The following is an 18,401-nucleotide window of genomic DNA, read 5'->3' on the forward strand; positions in this document are numbered from 1 at the left end:
AATTGTACACATTGGATGACATGAAAGGGAGCCATCCATTGTGTACAACTGTCATGTGACCTGCTGTGATTCATCACGTACTCTGATCAGATCATATGTCAGATTTGGCTTTTGTTTCTACACTTTTTTGTGTTCTAGCAATACAAACAAAAGAAATAAACATGAGAATGCCTAAACATTTGTAATTGCAACAATTTTTACAATGACAGTACAAGATTCCCGCATCTCTAGGTAGAGGGCACACATTCTGCTGCTGGCGGCTCGCTTCCGCTGTCATTATACACAGCGGAAGCTAAAGGGTGGGTGTCGGGTACTCAATGACCACCGACACCAGCCAACGTGGAATAAATTCCATCTCTTGCCCTAATAAAAGCACCTAACACAGTACACAAACACTGGTTGCGCACACAGTTAACCCTTTGATCGCCCTAGATGTTTAACCCCTTCCCAGCCAGTGTCATTAGTACAGTGACAGTGCATATTTTTAGCACTGATCACTGTATTAGTGTCACTGGTTCCCAAAAAGTGTAAGTTAGTGTCAGAATGTCCACTGCAATTTCGCAGTCGTGCTATAGGTCGCTGATAACTAGTAAAAAATAACAAATACGTTGCAGAATACTTATTGACCTAAATTTATGAAGAAAATGAAACTTTTTTTTTTTATTGGATTTTTTTTTTTTTTTTTTTTTTAAAGGTGTTTATTTATATAAAAATTTTACATAAACACAACTCAGAAAGAACAACAAAAAACAAAAAAAACTCCGGCGCACAATATACATGACAATGTATGTGGATAAAGTTCAATACTCATAGATATGGGATATTTGAGTAAAACGCAAACACTAAGGATTAAAGGCCCTCCAGGCTCCCGTACAGACAAAGGAATAAGGATTTGTAGGAGGTGAGATTATTGGAAAGTAAAAAATATTTTTTTATTCTAAATTGTCGGTCTTTTTTTGTTTATAGCGAAAAAACCCCCCAAAAAACAAACAAAAAAAAAACGCAGATATGATCAAATACCACCAAAAGAAAGCTCTATTTGTGGGAAAAAGGACATTATTTTACTTGGGTATAGTGTCGCACGAGCGCGCAAATGTCAGTTAAAGTACCGTATCCCAAAAACGGTCTGGTTACGAATGGGGTAAATCTTCTGGAGGTCAAGTGGTTATGACCACCTGAAAAACAATTATCAAACCTATCCCACCAGGTAATAAACATTCTAAGCCTGATGTCTGCTGATATTAATTCAGTCCCATGGACACACCACCACATGAGGGGATTTAAAAAAAAAAAAAATTTAGCCTGGGTTCACACATATGCGATGCAGGAACCAGCGAGATTTCAGTGCCGGTTCCCGCATCGCATCTCCCTCGCAAGCAGTTCACACTGCCCTCTGCGAACCGCTGCAGGTGTCAATACAAAGTTAATGACACCCCCAGACCGGTTCACAGATCACAGTGCGAACTGTGAATTAGGACAGGAATCAGATCACAGTGCGGGAAAAAAAAGGTTCCTGCACCTTTTTTGTGAGAATCCAATGCGAGTTCAGCCATACAACTGTATGGCTGAACTCGCATTGCACAGACATCGCAAGTAATCGGCACAGCAATGCGGGTGCGAATCACATGTCTGTGTTCGCATATGTGTGAACCCGGGCTGATACAAGATTTCCTTGCAATATTGGAACAAGAAACGGTTCTCTCTGGGACAGATCCAGATACGGTCTTCTTGAGTTTTCGTAAATTCTCCACAGTGTAATTTGTCAAAGTTTATAAGGAATATTTTAAGCTTGGAAAATATTAACTATAGCATTAAAATACATTTTGGACAAAGAACGAGTCACATTTTCTCCAGCTTTAATGTTCCTCCACAGTAAACATTTCAAAATAAACACAGTTATGGCGCAAAGGTAGGCAGTGTACAGTTTTATAAGGATTAGTAATACCAGTGCACATTTAAACAGAATTCATAGAAAACTCTCAAGAGGGTCTAAAAAGCTGCTAGCTTTACAGGTCCTTTTCAAGACCACTATGAAAGAATCTGGAAAACAGAGTTTTGAAATTTATAATAGATTGTTCCATTCCTAACAAGAATTATATTGATAATGGTTGGCTGGATCAAATTATCAAAATCTTCTTATTTCATCACTGTGACAACTGAAACCTAAAAAAAAATAAAAATAAAAAAAATGTTCAGCGTTTGCACACCAATGTGCATGTATATTGGGAAAATATGGCCGTCCTATGTAAATATAAAAAACAAAGAAAAAAGTATTTGAAACCTAAACACGCATTAATGAGAAGAAGTACTCCAAACCATCTTTTTTATTTTGAGCAAACTATAAATGCACCTGTATGTGTAATTTGTGAAGTGTGCTTCTCTAAAAAGCATAATGTCATGTGCAAAAGATTAAAATATTCACATAATGATCAGATTGTATGGACTATAGAGACCATGGAGCTCTGAGTTTTCTGTTGGCTGTTACAATAGGGAATTAGATTTAAATGTATACAAGTTAATTTCGTTTTCATCTGGCTTTGCTGGTCTGAAGTTACCAGTTAGGCCTCATTCACACAGGGCATACTTAAGAGATGTAAAAGTTTTTTCCCCCCAAAAAATAGAAATTTTGGAAAAAGTTGAAAAAAATAATTCAGCGTGGAGTAGTTTTACAAATTGAAAGGCATTTTGTGAAATGCGGTGTATATAAAAGAATTATGCTTGAAATAAAAAGCACAGCTTATTCAGTAAATAAACTAAACTTGCTTTTTAAAACTTTATTTTTGTACTACAAATGGAATAATGAGGACTGTATATGTTATATGTTTAAAAAAAAAAAAAAAAAAAAAAAAAGGAAAGAGAAAAAACATCCCCCCTCGATTTTTCAAGGCCTTACCATCTCTAGGCATACTACACCCATATGAGGGCCATGTTTACCCACACAGGGATGCACAGGTGTTCCGTGCATCGCCATACAGGCAGTCCGACTGATGTCAACTGGTACGTAGCGGCCGCATGGACACACTACTCCTAATTTGACATCCACAATTGCAAACAGTGTGTGTTCTGGGGCCATGCACCTGCACCCACATGGATGTCAAATTGGGAGCAGCAGCTGTGTTCATGCAGCTTCTGAGTCTCAGTTAATCTCTATAGGACTGCCTGCACAGGGATTCACAGAACTGTGCATCCCTTTACGGGTAAACATGGCCTTAACTAGAGCAAACGCTGTAGTATACCCCATGTGCATAAGGCCTAGCAATCATTATCCTGCAATGCCACCCAGGTTTTAAAAATAACAGTATTCATAGTGATTTCATGGAGATGCTCAAATATTTTGCTTTGTGTGCACTTGTTACTGTTACACTGCAAAAGAAATTCCATTTGTCAATTTAAATACTTCTTAAATACAAATACTTCTAATGTTTACTAAACACTTGAAGCAAACACGATTACTCATCGAGCGCTTAGGTAATGTATATTCAATGTAAAAGAACAGGCTGCTGCTATAACAACAAATAAATCATAAAACATAAGCCTCCAAAGTTCATCGCCAGTGCTCCATAAAGCTGAAGCAGCGCTCTTGAGTGTGTTACACCCACAAATTATGATGATATACTCTGACAAGTGAGTCCAGCTGAAAGACATGCTCTGCTGAATGTTCGTTGGGGGCTTATTGGATGTGTAGTAATAAAACCTTCACCACACCGTGTGATTCCACTCCCCTCAGGGTTTACACTCACTAGATCAAATATAGGGTAAACGCTTGTTAGGTATGCCTTTCCCATTTAGCAGTCAAAATCCAGAGAGGCAACACCATCGATATATAGCCATGCATAGGTATGATTCAAATGATAAGCATCTCGATAAGTGTTTGTTCAAACAAACCGAGGATTACAGCATGCCTTTTAGGCTACAACTTCCAGAAAGCTAATGAATTTCACTTCAATAGGATGCCCAGGCTAATATAGCAATTGTGTATATGGGGAACATATCCTTGTTTAACCTAATCGTACCTTAATGTTAAAGATGTTTTGTTGCTATAATCTACTGTATGGCCATGCCTATTGATAAAGACGTAATGACAAAACGCGTTTAGGCGTGACCATACGGCTTGTGAATGTCAGCTGGCCCGATCTGCACCTGGGTATTACCGCGGATAAGAATCCTAGGATCGGTGAGCGAGTATCGTGTCATGCTGTACAGTTATTTTGGTTATACCAGTGGATGCAAATTTAAATTTTTGTTCTCGTAAGTGCAATATGAAAAGGGGGGCAATTTTATGGGAATAAATAAATACTCAAACAGGTTCACGCTATGAGGAATGTTTTGAGCCATTTAAGATTGGCGGCGGTAAAAGAGTGTGAATGAACAGCTTAATTGAAGGATATAAATCAACTGTTCAGGTGTAAAGAAAAAAAAGGAAAAAAGGGAAGAACTTAGCTTCTTCTCAGAAAAATCCGGTGTTCTCAGGTGAATAATTATCGGCCATATAATAGCCTCACCCGCTAGAGACTCACCCGGTTCCACCATCAATTTGGAGTGTCCTAATACATATATTAGTTTTGGAGACCCCTAAATGTGGTTGTCCTCTGAATTAGACACATTACCATAAGAAAATTGTGAAAGATCACACAGCAATTCTTCAGAGAGGACAAACCGGTGGAAAAAACTGTTATTCATTTATTAATTATCCATATAGAGAAAATTTTTACAAAAAATGTTTTTACAAAATAGAAAAAGTATAAGGTACTACTATCCCCAACACATATTAAAAAGACCTAGTGTCTAAATAGGACATCGGTGGCCACCATTTCCTCAGTTGCACCATACATAACCCTCACATCCACACATACACATTCAGACCAGAGTCGATCCACAGATCGGTTGGAATTGCTGGTTTAAATGTCCATGGGCGCTGGAAAATGACAGTAATTATGCCTGAGCTCTCTTCCTTAGTAATATGTGACAGTTCATGGCTGTCCCTCCTCGGAACAGAAGGAAATTATAAGAAGCTGGAAGGTGCTAGTGCTGTGTGAGAGTTCCTCGGTATACCCGCTACCAGCTATTATGTTGCAAAGAAACTTCCTTGTTTTGACAAATGCACATTAATGATCTGAGATCACTGGCTAATGACACTTAGTATCAGAACTGAGTGTTACACAGGTACTTTGCTTATACAGTTTGTAATGATTCCTAATAACAATAGTTAGGAGATAATACAGCTCACCACATCTTCAGGTAGAAAGCTATCCGCAGCCTCCGGCATCTAGACGAGATTTCGGTGATCAATCTGTTACCGTCACAGCCGCTGCAGGGAGATACAGGTAAAGAGTGGCAGAGCGGTCTCCTCTGTTTATTTATGGATACAAAGATCCATGTTACGGAGTAGAAGAGGGATAAGTCATCCAGTTGTTTAAGGAATCATTCCCAGAGATATACTGCAGTGGTGTCACTCGTAGTGGTTGTGTCAATAGCCGGTCTCTGGTGCTAGTTGTCGGTCCGAGGAAAATTAGAGGGGGGAAAGACCGGGTAAATGGATAGCGGTCTCGATGTCCTCATCACGGATACCATGTTATAATCATGCTTACATGTTTCGCTTTGTTCAAAGCTTCTTCAGAGCATGCGCACTGGTGTATCCTCTTTGTTTAAATCATTAATTAATCAGGCATTGATCAGTTTCATATGGAGACCATCTAGTTGCGCTGTGATTCAATCAGTCATCACCCGTGCACTAACAAACTCACATTCAGGGGCGATCAAACTCTAAAGATACAGATTATAGACAGACCACACATGCTAATTTAGATAATTAACTCAAGACTTTCATAGCAGAACAGTGAAGTCAATTAAGTGGACTTTTTGTATAAGAAAAAGTTTAAGAAACATAATTCTTCCAAGGATAACTGCGATTGAACCACTTAGTCAATTCTATAGAGGGTTAATCCATCACAGATAAAGAAAACAGGGGAAACTTAAGCAATCAGGTTCTGAGGCAGCTCCATTTCTTGGGCTAGTGAATAGATGAATATGTAGAGGCCCTCCTTCGCCATAATATAATAGAATGTCTCTATTGTGACCTCTCTTGTATTTTAAATCATCCAGCTAAACTCTATTCTAGTTGGGGCTTATGATATTATATATATAGGGGACTTTTCATTTTCACCATTATTTCCCCTTTTTCCTCAGCTGGGGACATCTATCATGGTCCATATGTGAACAGAAGGGATAGTTCTCTATACATATAGAGGGATGCCTAGAACATCCCATCCATTCCCACAGGGGACATTCCTATTCGAGGAAGGTGTGTTGGACTCGGGGAGGGGGCTCTTTTTATTGTTCAAGAAAAACAGATAAATTGCATTCGTTGTTTAAGCCTCGCGGCTGCATGCAGTTTAATGTAAAAATCCACATTTTTTCTTTTTGATAAAGAACCCTATCAAAGTCTCCCCTACGTGGGGGTAGGTTTAATTTATAAATATCTTTACATTTGAGGCCGCTCGGGTCTCCTCCATGCTTTTCCAGAAAATGTAACGGTAGTGGTCTATCATCATCCTTGTTTATTATACTTTGGACATGTTCACCAATCCTGATTTTAAGCTGCCTCTTAGTTTTCCCCACATATATTAACCCTCAAGGGCATGTGAGCATATATATATATATAACACGTGTTATTCGGCAGTTTATGAAATGGTAGATTTTAAACTGTTTTGTACCTTCAGAGTTGGTGAACATGTCCGTCTTGTCAACATATTTGCATATGTGGCATCTACCACATTGGTACATTCCTTTGAGTGGGGGAAGGCTACTGAGCCAATCCCGTCTTGCGGGTCTACAGTATTCAGAATGAACTAGATTATCTCTAAGGTTGGTGGCTCTTCTGGCAGTAAGTAGAGGCCTATCACCAACTATGTTCCCAAGAATGGGGGAATCCGCTAGGATATGCCAGTGACGGCTGAGTATTTTTCTAACTTTTCTAACATTGTGCTCCAAATTTAGTGATAATCCTAATTGGGGCACCTGTAGTTCTATCCGGTTGTTGTACTTTTGTACTGTTTGAAAGTAGGGACGATCTGTCGGCTGTATAGGCTCTTTTTTTGACGCAGCCATGAGTATCCCCGTTCACGGAATCTCCCGTACACTTCACTGGCTTCAATTTGAAAATCCAATTCCCCCGAGCAATTCCTCCTACTACGTAGGAACTGTCCTACCGGGATTCCGTGAATGAGTGATTTGGGATGGTGGCTCGAAGCCAACAGCAAGGTATTTGCTGCTGTCTCTTTTCTGAATGTTTTAGTAGTTATTAAACCATCTCTAACACAAATAGTGAGGTCGAGGAAGGGTAGAGTGGCAGGATCGGAGGAAAAAGTAAGTTTTATGTTCCTATTGTTATTATTGAGTTCTTCAATGAAGGAAGTTAGTTCAAGGGGTGTGCCCCCCAGATCATTATCACGTCATCAATGTACCTCAGCCACAGTAGGCAGTGGCTGAGGTGCAGAGACGAGGGATACACACATTCCAGTTCCCACAACCCAAGGTGCAGACATGCACAGGCTGGGGCCCATGGGGCTCCCATGGATGTACCCCTAATTTGTCTGTAATATTGGCCAAGGAACTGGAAGCAGTTGTTATCCAACATGAATTGTAATAGGTCCACAATGAACTCATTTTGTGCAGCTAACTGGAAAAACTTAGAGTCCAGGAAGTACTGTACTGCTTTGATACCCCATTTGTGTGGAATTGACGTATATAGTGATTCTACGTCAATTCCCACCAAGATGGCATCCGGTGGTACCCTGATTCCATCTATTTTCCTAAGTACATCTCGTGTTTCCTGTATAAAGGAAGGGAGTTCATTTACCAATTCTTTTATCATTGCGTCAACAAATTTTCCAACCCTCTCCAGGGGTCCTTTTATTGCGGACACAATAGGTCTCCCCGGGGGATTTGTGACAGATTTGTGGAGCTTCGGTTGGGGTATTAAATTAGTTGACGCAGAGATATTTGCTTTCTTTGTTGGAGAGTAGACGTTCTTCAGAGGCCATTTGTAGTTTAAAGTTGAGAGTGGCTACAATCTTTGGAAAGGGGTTAGAAGAGAGTTTCTCATATGTAGTTTCATCATTGAGGAGACGCATGGTTTCTCCCTCATAGATGTTCTGCGACAAGAGTACCGCATTACCACCTTTATCGCTACTTTTTATTATGATCTCCTTGGCTTCCTTGAGTTCTTTGAGTGCTTTTCTCTCTGCTGGAGTGAGGTTATCAATTCCCCTGTATTTCCAATCAAGTAGAGATAGGTCCCGTCTCACCTGTTCTAAAAATTAATGAATCTGTTTGTGTTTTGAGAGGGGAGGCATTTTGAGGGACCTAATGGTCAAGTTTGAGGGACGAAGAGACTCCGATGGGGAACTATTAGTCTCACCATCAGGGTCAGGGTCCTGATTTTCTTCCAAAAAGGACACCAATACCTCAAGGGCCTCCTGTTCTTCCTTCGTTTGTTCATCAGTAGTGTTTATTTCTTTTCGTTCTGAGTGCCAGTATCTAAAGATAACCTTACGTAGGAATAAATTTATATCTTTAAATACTTCAAATTCATTCATTGAAGCTGTAGGTGAAAAGGACAATCCTTTCTGCAGGAGGGATACGTGATGTTGATTCAAAGGGAAATCTGATAGATTAACTACCTTTTTGTCAGTATCTAGATTTTCCAGATTAGATACATCTTTCGTATTGGCTCTATCAGTCAGGTTCTCCGTGACCCCGATATGAGTTCCCTTTGATTTCCCTTTGTGTCTCTTTCTCTTCCTTGGCCTCCGATATTGTTCTGAGGGGGAAGCCTGCCGGTAGGAGTCATTTTTGTTTGGTCCTTTCTGGAATTTAAGTTGTTTGGTATGTCCCCCTCTACTTCTAAAAAAGCCACTGTCCTTTCCGAGAGTCCTGCTTCACTATCTGTGGATGAGTGTCTAGGTTGAGTTATTTTAGATCTATTTCTTCTATTTCTCCTACGTGATCTACTTCTGCCCCTGGGGATAGTCGGATCAAAGATATCCCCATTTTCCCAGTCCTGTAAATTTTGCTTAAATTTCTCCTGTTTTGTAGATTTTAAAAGTTTCTGTGTTTTCTCAACTTCATTTTTTAATAGTTCATTCGTTTTTATAAAGATCGGATCTAATTTGTATGGTTCAAGTAGTTGGACACTGCTGTCTATTGCTTTCTTGATTTCTTCCAGCTGTATCTGTTCTTCCTCAACTATCATATTTAATATAGCCAATCCCCGTTCCAAGCAGCTTTGTTTCCAGAGCTCGAGGAATCGTGGGGTAAGTGTCCTGCTGGTATAACTCTTTCCCTTAGGCCCCTCGGGATAATCTTGTTCTCGATATGCGACTTTAGTGATGAGATGTCCCACTTCCTGTTCAGAAATTTTATAGTAAGTTTTCTATGGTTCTTTAATAGTCCTTTCAGGGTATCATCTCCACCACCACATGTCGCAGTCGAATCGCAAGAGAATGCCGACTCTATCTCAAGGTCAATCTCTTCATTCAATAGATATGCCATATTAGTTCTATTTTATACATATATCAGCACTCCACCTAGAACCAAATAGTAAATACCAGAAGGGGATAGAACATGTATTGGCCAGAAAAACATTTAGTCGCCCCTTCATGTGCAATTAAAAATGGGTTGGAGATAAAAAAGTACTTGGATAAGCAGAAGCCACCCTCCTGAAGGGAAGTATAATCCCACTTTAAGTATAAATGTAAAGAATACAAAAAAAGGAAAAAAGGGAAGAACTTAGCTTCTTCTCAGAAAAATCCGGTGTTCTCAGGTGAATAATTATCGGCCATATAATAGCCTCACCCGCTAGAGATTCACCCGGTTCCACCGTCAAATTGGAGTGTCCTAATACATATATTAGTTTTGGAGACCCCTAAATGTGGTTGTCCTCTGAATTAGACACATTACCATAAGAAAATTGTGAAAGATCACACAGCAATTCTTCAGAGAGGACAAACCGGTGGAAAAAACTGTTATTCATTTATTAATTATCCATATAGAGAAAATTTTTACAAAAAATGTTTTTACAAAATAGAAAAAGTATAAGGTACTACTATCCCCAACACATATTAAAAAGACCTAGTGTCTAAATAGGACATCGGTGGCCACCATTTCCTCAGTTGCACCATACATAACCCTCACATCCACACATACACATTCAGACCAGAGTCGATCCACAGATCGGTTGGAATTGCTGGTTTAAATGTCCATGGGCGCTGGAAAATGACAGTAATTATGTCTGAGCTCTCTTCCTTAGTAATATGTGACAGTTCATGGCTGTCCCTCCTCGGAACAGAAGGAAATTATAAGAAGCTGGAAGGTGCTAGTGCTGTGTGAGAGTTCCTCGGTAAACCCGCTACAGCTATTATGTTGCAAAGAAACTTCCTTGTTTTGACAAATGCACATTAATGATCTGAGATCACTGGCTAATGACACTTAGTATCAGAACTGAGTGTTACACAGGTACTTTGCTTATACAGACTGTTCAGGTGACCTGACTGATATCGATGATGTTGCCTCTCTGGATTTTGACTGCTAAATGGGAAAGACATACCTAATAAGTGTTTACCCTATATTGATCTGGTGAGTGTAAACTCTTAGGGGAGTGGAATCAGACGGCGTGGTGAAGGTTTTATTACTACACATCCAATAAGCCCCCAAAGAACATTCAGCAGAGCATGTTTTTCAGCTGAACTCACTTGTCACAGAGTGTTTCATCATAATTTGTGGGTGTAACACACTCAAGAGCGCTGCTTTAGCTTTATGGATCACTGGAGATGAACTTTTAAGGCTTACGTTTTATGATACTTCTGTTTGTTCATTTATGCGCATTAGAAATGCATTCTCTTACCTCATGCAGGATTTTCCCAAGAGCCTCCTGGCTCTGGATGGATTTCCTATAGCCAGAAAACAAACTAATGTTAAAGGACAAATCAATTATTACTTGTGCTCATTGGTCTATTTAATGCTTATTTAATACCTGGATATTGACTGCAGTCAGAGGTCTTATTTTACCTTTCCACATATTTGAAATATATATTGTGACTGAAGTGGACTCAGCTTTCTGTAACTTACTATTTGATTTTATCATAGAAAACAAACATTTTGAAAAAAAAACCAAACTTTTTTGTTCCAAATAAAAATGACTTGGTTTAGTAACAAAAAAAGAGGCAACAAGTAAAAAAAAAAAAAAAAACTCAATGCTAATGTCTGTGACCATATTAAAATAGAAAAGTAGGGAGAACAAATAGAAGATTGGATTTTAGATGAATTTACCATAGTCCACTGCAGACAACGTTTTTAGAGGACCACTATGCAAGTGTTCCTTTGTGGCCACCCTGCTTCCAGGAGACTACATGGGACAGAACAAAGTTATTTCTGAATAGAGAGTAGTCTCCACTCAGCCAGAAACCTATTGTGGAGATGTGCACTGCAAAGGCAGCAGGGTAGTGTGGACACACAAGGAGTAGCCCTACAGGCCAGTGCTCTGACCAGACTGACATTTGATACTAAGGATTGTTTAACACCATCTTGAGAACAAGAGAGACTTTGCCTGAAGAGGCAGGGTGCCAAGCTGAGCATCTAAAATGATCAGGAAGCTGAATATTTTCGTTGCTGAAAACACCCCTTGTGGGTAACTCCTAAGTGGCTTCCATGTGAATAAAAGTAGACAGTAAGCCTTAAAATGCAAGTTTGAAAGTAGGCTGAATTTGTCACAACTATCCACGCAAAGCCAAAATCCAATATATAGATTTATACTTTTATTTTGTTGAATAAAGGAGCATTTTTTCATGACATAATTAGGCCTCATTCACACGGGCACACTACAGTGTACACCTGTGTAAAGGCCATGTTTACCTGCACAAGGATGCACAGTTGTTTCATGTATACAGTAGCTGCACACACAGCCACTGCTCTCAATATGTTTGGAGCTGTGAACCCCCACAGAAGTCATACTGGGAGCAGTGGCTGTGTCCGTGCAGCTTCTACATAGACAAAAACGGGAGTGCCTGCACGAAACACTAGTGCATCTCCATGCAGGTAAACATGGCCCTTGGAGTGTATGCTGTAGTATGCCCATGTGTATGAGGCCTTCTTACTCTATTTTTATGACATTAAATGCTATAGAGAATTAGGTCTGGCCCTGGTGTACATAAAGAAACAAAACCACCCCATTATAGATGGACAGAGTTGGGATACTGGGAACTAGGATGCACTGACTTGTACATTCCCAAGCTCAGACAGAAGGAACTCCAGGAGAGCTGGTTATTAGCTGGTACATGGATTTAGAAAGCAGGCATGCCTGGTGCACACTGCACAGTATCAAAACTGGGATGAAAAGCACTATGCTGGTACACAGTGCACTGTGTTTCAACAGTAAACATTTTTAACTTCGCATTTAATATATTTGAAACTGAAAGTAGCTCTGTGTGGCACATAGATTCATACAAGTTAACAACTGAAGCAATATAAACACTGCACTTACCTCTCCATCTTGGTGGATATGAATACAGAGAAGTCACATTCCTCATTAGGCAAGTAAGTGGAAGGCACAATGATGTACTGCCCAGGAGAAAGGTCACACATCATGGACACTTCATGTGAGTAACTGTGTGGTACACAACTGGCACGCGGCTCTTGTACAAAAGGTGAAAGGCTGCTATCAGAGGGAACCTACAGATGGGTACACACAAAGCATTTCAAAATAACCAACAGTGATTTCAAACACAAATCAGAGGACAACCATTAGAATTATAACAAGACCATATTTTCCCATTCATCAACCATTCGTGTAATTTTATGGTAGATGTATTTACTAAAGAATATTTAAATAGTGAATTCATCATTTCTGCAAAAGGGCAACAGATTAAAATTTTGCAAAACATTGGGGTTGATTTCCTAAAACTGGAGTGTGCAAAATCTGGTGCAGCTGTGCATGGTATAGAAATAAATGTAGCGCTAATAATAATGATGATGAACTGGTCAGTGGTAATAGCCACTGAAACAAAAACGTAAGTATAACCAATATAGCACAATAAACAAATGAGGTTCAATAGTGCCCAGCTAAGTAGCGATAGAATGGTAGTCCCATAATAAAAAATTTGTGGAATGAGTCCAACATAAATGGAGAATCTTCATGTCTGTATATCATCAGTTATACGATCTTGAACAGGAAACAGATGAAATACGCTTACCAGAGAAGGTGGATTCGGATGCCAGTGACACCAAATCAAACAGGCTCAGAGATCCCAGATGGAAGTAGCAGGTCCAAGAAACCCCAGATCTCAAGGGGAATCCTCCCTCTGTTGTCCCAATCGCGACTGTCAATCCGGAAGAACGAAGGGGAGTCCCAGACACATGGAAGTCTCGGATATATAGGTGGTTCCCAAAAAAATATATGAAAGCGCCAATGGTGCAGATCAAATGATGTATTTATTGGATGACACCAATAATCAACAGACAGTTTAAAATAGCGTGATCACGTAAAAAGATAAAATCAAGTGTAGGGAAGAGTGTAGCTCGCCCAATGCGTTTCGTCCAATTGGACTTCAACTGGGGCATCAAACTCATCCCCTACACTGTATAAATATATATAAAAACTATACAAATAGTATGACCAATCAGACATCAATTGCAAGGTTTGTTTATTGTGCTATATTGGTTATACTTACGTTTTGTTTCAGTGGCTATTACCACTGATCAGTTCATCATCATTATTATTAGCGCTACATTTATTTCTATTACATGTTTAGAATATTGGTCATATTTGTATGTAGCAGCTTTTTTCTACACATTGGGTTAGCGCAGTGTTATATATTTTTCCTTCAGCTGTGCATGGTAGCCAATCAGCCTCTAACTTCAGTTTGTTCAATTAAACTTTGGCAAAAAAAAAATTGGTTTCTATGCAGAGCTGCACCAGATTTTGCACTTTCCAGCTTTAGTAAATCAACACAACATTATACTAAATAGGATTGCCAATTAAAAAACAAACAAAAAAAAAAGTTATAGAAAAAACTATGCCTATTATTCCATTAAATAGAGCAAAAAAAAAAGTTGCCAGAGAAGAATTCAACAACAAAATTAACCGCTTCAGCCCTGGAAGGCTTCTGAATGACCAGAGCATTTTTTGCGATTCGGCACTGCGTTGCTTTAACTGACAATTGCGCAGTCATGCGGCACTGCATCCAAACAAAATTGACGTCCTTTTTTTCCCACAAATAGAGCTTTCTTTTGGTAGTATTTGATCACCTCTGTTTTTATTTTTTGCGCTATAAACAAAAAAAGAGCGACAATTTTGAAAAAAAAAAAAACACAATATTTTGTACTATTTGCTATAATAAATATTCCCATTTTTGTTTAAAAAAAGCAATTTTTTTCAGTTTAGGCCGATATGTATTTTTCTACATATTTTTGGTAATAAAAATTGCAATAAGCGTATATTGATTGGTTTGCGCAAAAGTTATAGCGTCTACTTATTATTATTATTTTTTTTATTAGTAATGGCGGCGATCTGTGATTTTTATCGTGACTGCGACATTATGACGGACACATCAGACACATTTTTGGGACCATTGGCATTTATATAACGATCAGTGCTATAAAAATGCATTGATTACTGTAAAAATGACACTGGCAGGGAAGCAGTTAACACTAGGGGGCGATCATGAGGTTAACTGTGTTCCCTAGTGTGTGTTCTAACTGAAGGGGGGATGGGACTTGCTAGGGGAAGAGATAGATTGGTGTTCATACTTTGTATGAACACACGATCAGTCTCTTCTCCCGTCAGAGAACCGGGATCTCTGTGTTTACACACAGAGATCCCGTTTCTGGCCTTTTTACGAGCAATCGCGGGAGCCTGGTACTCACATCGGCTCCGGAGGCAAGCAGCATGCCCCCCTAGTGGCCACAGGGCAAAGCGCCATAATGTAACGCTGTTTCGCCCAGCCGTGCCATTCTGCCACAGTACAACTGCGGCGGCTGGTCGGCAAGTGGTTAATATGTAATGAAGAACGAATCACAGCATATAAAAACAAGCACTAAAGCTCAGATCACCTTTAACATGTTAATATAATTTAAAAAGTAATTTTTTAATTTGTGATTCTGCAAAGAAAGTCCTTGTTCTGGCACTTTGTTATAGGGTGATAATGCCCTGTCCCTGTGTTCAAACCGTGCTCCAGCATTGTCAAGCGGGCTTCGGATGTAGACTAAAAAAGGCCAATGTCAACATACATGAATGCATGGTCCACTTTTGTCACCATTAGAAAATTCACCCAAAGAAATGCCATGCAGCCAACACTGAAGTTCATGCATGTAAACATAATGGGGTCAATTCACTAACCTTTACCTCATGCGATAAGGGAATCATGTTACCTGTTTGCATAAATTAATGCATGCAGTTACATTCACAAAAAAAAAAAAAGAAGGAGGAAGAAGATTATGCGGTATGTACCAAAAAAAAAAAAGTGCCAGTAAATACCCGTCAATTGCGGGCTACCTGTTGGCCACAGACAGGTGAAAGGTAGACTGTGAATAAGTCTCCACCGCCAACCCCCGCAGGTACCGGACTGGTTCTCTCCCAGCCACCAGCTGCACCTTCGTTCTTCTCTCTCTCTCCACGACCCACCTCCGCCCCCACTGCTATCATCAGTAAACAGCAGGGAGCGAGAGCCAGCACAGTCCAGGACAGAGGGCAGGAGGAGAAGCTGGCCAAGTTAACTTTTTAAGTTAACCCACAGGTGATTGGTTGCTAGGTCCTAAGCAACCAATCACCAGCTTGTTAATATGGTCACTGCTAAAGGGGGAAGAAGAGGACACTACTGTGTGAGGGGTGGTGGTGATGTGAAGGGGGTAGTGGACACTGTTATGGGCAGGGCCACCCCTGTAGCAGTGTCTTCTACCACCCTTCACCCCCCCCCCCCCACTCTGAGCGCAACACACTTCTGATCCCAGCATTCTGTGTTCAACACACTCCTGATCTCTGCATTCTGTGCGTAACGCATTTACGATCTACGTTTGGGGTTAACAATGAATCATCACCCACAGTAGATCACAAGGTAGTGCGTTTTGAACACGGTGCAGAAAACACACATGGAACATGCCTTTCTGGCACTGCGTTCTGGTGTGAACTGGCCCTAAGAACAGGACACTGTGCCCGGTGATCTTTGACTTCATCAGTGTTGTTCAAGTAGATCTCCATCTTTCTAAGGTTGCCTACCCCTGCCCTAATGCAATAGGCTGTGCACACCTTTGGCTACATGAATCATCTGCCCTTACTCAAGATGGCCATTGCTAGAAATGCTAGGGGGTGTTTTCCAAAGTGATTTCTCAGCAAAATAAATCATGGAGACATGGATAGGAAGAGGAAATTTGCTTTGAATTTTAAAAATTAGTTAAATAATGTTTTTGGTTTGTTGCGCTTAGGAGTATATATTTTTTTCTTCTTTTTTGACAGTGCAAGGCCCGTGTGAGTTTACGAAATGACAGTGTGAAGTTACAGATTATTGTTTCTGTGCAGAAAAGACTGGGGTTATAGTTTACTCTGGATTTTGAAGTCCCGGATCGGGGCCTTGATCTTGAAGACTTTGAAGAGATTTGGGTGGGGAAAAAGTGCTCAATCCGGTGTTCAGTTCTTACTGGAGGCCTGCAGGCTGTGCGAGTATACAGGTGTGTGGGGTCATTAGAGGCCAAGCCTAAGCATATCTCAGGACTTCCATTACCTTAATTATTTTTCTTATATTGGTGCATTTTATCATTTTAAACATTTGATATGTTTTCTATTTTCTATTGTGAATTAAATATAGGTTTATGAGATTTGCAAATCATAGAGGGTAAGACATTACAATTATGTTTCCCAAAACAATGCAATTGCAACATGTATAACTGACTAGGGGAAGAGGGGATTTTTTTTTCTCAACAAAAGTGCAGTAACACTTAAATAATTCTTACCATGTACACATGGAACCCTATTGCATGGCAGTGTTTTCCCTGACAATGTTGCCTTAGTGTCACCCTCACCAGTCGGGCTTTACTGGGCACTATAAAAGGGATGGTTGGATTAAGGCAGTAAGATGGAAAATTCCTGCTGCCTCCGGCATTAACATCCTTTTTCCACTGGCCTTTTACTTCTCGGGTCTCCCAAGTTCCTTTTACATCATCTTCACTTGTGTTTACCAGTGGCTGATGGGAGGTTATTTCACTGTAGGATACACACACAAAATCAGGAAAATCTCAGTTAAATCTCCAGTACATTCATAACCAAAATCTGTATTACACAAATGTGCTTTCCATTTTGTCTGTTTTGAGAAAAGAAAAAAAAACAAAGCCCTACTCATTCTAAAGGCATAGGAACAAAAATAAAGGTCAGGGAGATAGAAAAAAACCATGACTGACATGTAAAAGGACTTTCCTATCCCAAAGTGTTCTCTGCAGCGTTATGAAGAATACACATGGAAGGATACCACAACCTCCACAATGCATTCTACATTTTACAAATGAAAAATAAAATGCAGGAGCAGTGTGGAGTATTTACTCCTATGAAGATCAGCCACTGATTTCTATTATAAATAATGCCCAGGAGACAATTATGATACATATGACAAGTGACAATGATCAGTCTCCACACATCATGAAAACAGGACTATGTCACTCCCCAACTTTAGATGCTGCCCATATTCCTGACAGGGAGAGTGAAAAAATGCAGAAACCATAGATCTAGAGCACGCAATCAATTTACCATAATTGTCAACCCCATCTAGTGGCCATAATAAAGTATCTTCCTAAAATACCTAAATCACTAGATGGCACTGGCAATCATAAAAAATAAAAATATATAGTCATATTACAGGCACTATTTGCGTAGGCTGTGCGAATGCTGAGGATTTTTTTTTTTTATAAATAGACCCCAATGTATTTACAAAGTACTTTGAGTTCATTTTAAATGGAACAAATGAAAGAATAAAATGTATACGTTGTATTTGTTGTGTTGTATCTTGATTGTGTAAAAAAAAAAAAAAAAAAAAAAAAAAATTGTTTATGCAAAGTAATATCACCAAAATGCCTTGTTTGTCCCCAAATAGGAAAAACATATACATTGCTTTGCTGTCTTAAAGCAGAGTTCCAGCCAGTTCGGTGTTTATTAAAAGTCAGCAGCTACAAAAAGTGTAGCTGCTGACTTTTAATGAACACCCACTCGCCTGTCCCACGGTCCAGCCATGCGGCTGCCCAAAGCCTCGGTTCTCTCCCCCTCCTCCCCATCCACGGCGCCGGCATCACTACCGTGGATACCCGGCTGTGACAGCTTGTGGCTTCACAGCGGGGTGCGCACTGTGCATCTTGAATGGTCCGGCAAT

The 18,401-nt window shown here is 39.8% G+C and overlaps 1 protein-coding gene across 1 annotated transcript in view; it reads right to left on the bottom strand.

Moving 5' to 3' along the window:
* Positions 1-668: 668 nt before the first annotated feature.
* CAPN10 (calpain 10) overlaps positions 669-18,401 on the bottom strand; it is a 56,199-nt gene continuing 38,466 nt past the window's right edge. Inside the window, exons 9-12 of the mRNA XM_073626549.1 lie at positions 16,999-17,248; positions 12,539-12,726; positions 10,904-10,949; positions 669-2,163 (exon numbers count right to left, since the gene is read on the bottom strand). Coding sequence (XP_073482650.1) covers positions 2,137-2,163; positions 10,904-10,949; positions 12,539-12,726; positions 16,999-17,248 — 511 coding nt within the window. The 3' untranslated portion in view covers positions 669-2,136. The remainder of the gene's footprint in view (positions 2,164-10,903; positions 10,950-12,538; positions 12,727-16,998; positions 17,249-18,401) is intronic.

Source organism: Aquarana catesbeiana, linkage group LG04 (genome assembly GCF_042186555.1).
Source record: "Aquarana catesbeiana isolate 2022-GZ linkage group LG04, ASM4218655v1, whole genome shotgun sequence".
Classification (NCBI taxonomy): Eukaryota; Metazoa; Chordata; class Amphibia; order Anura; family Ranidae; genus Aquarana; species Aquarana catesbeiana.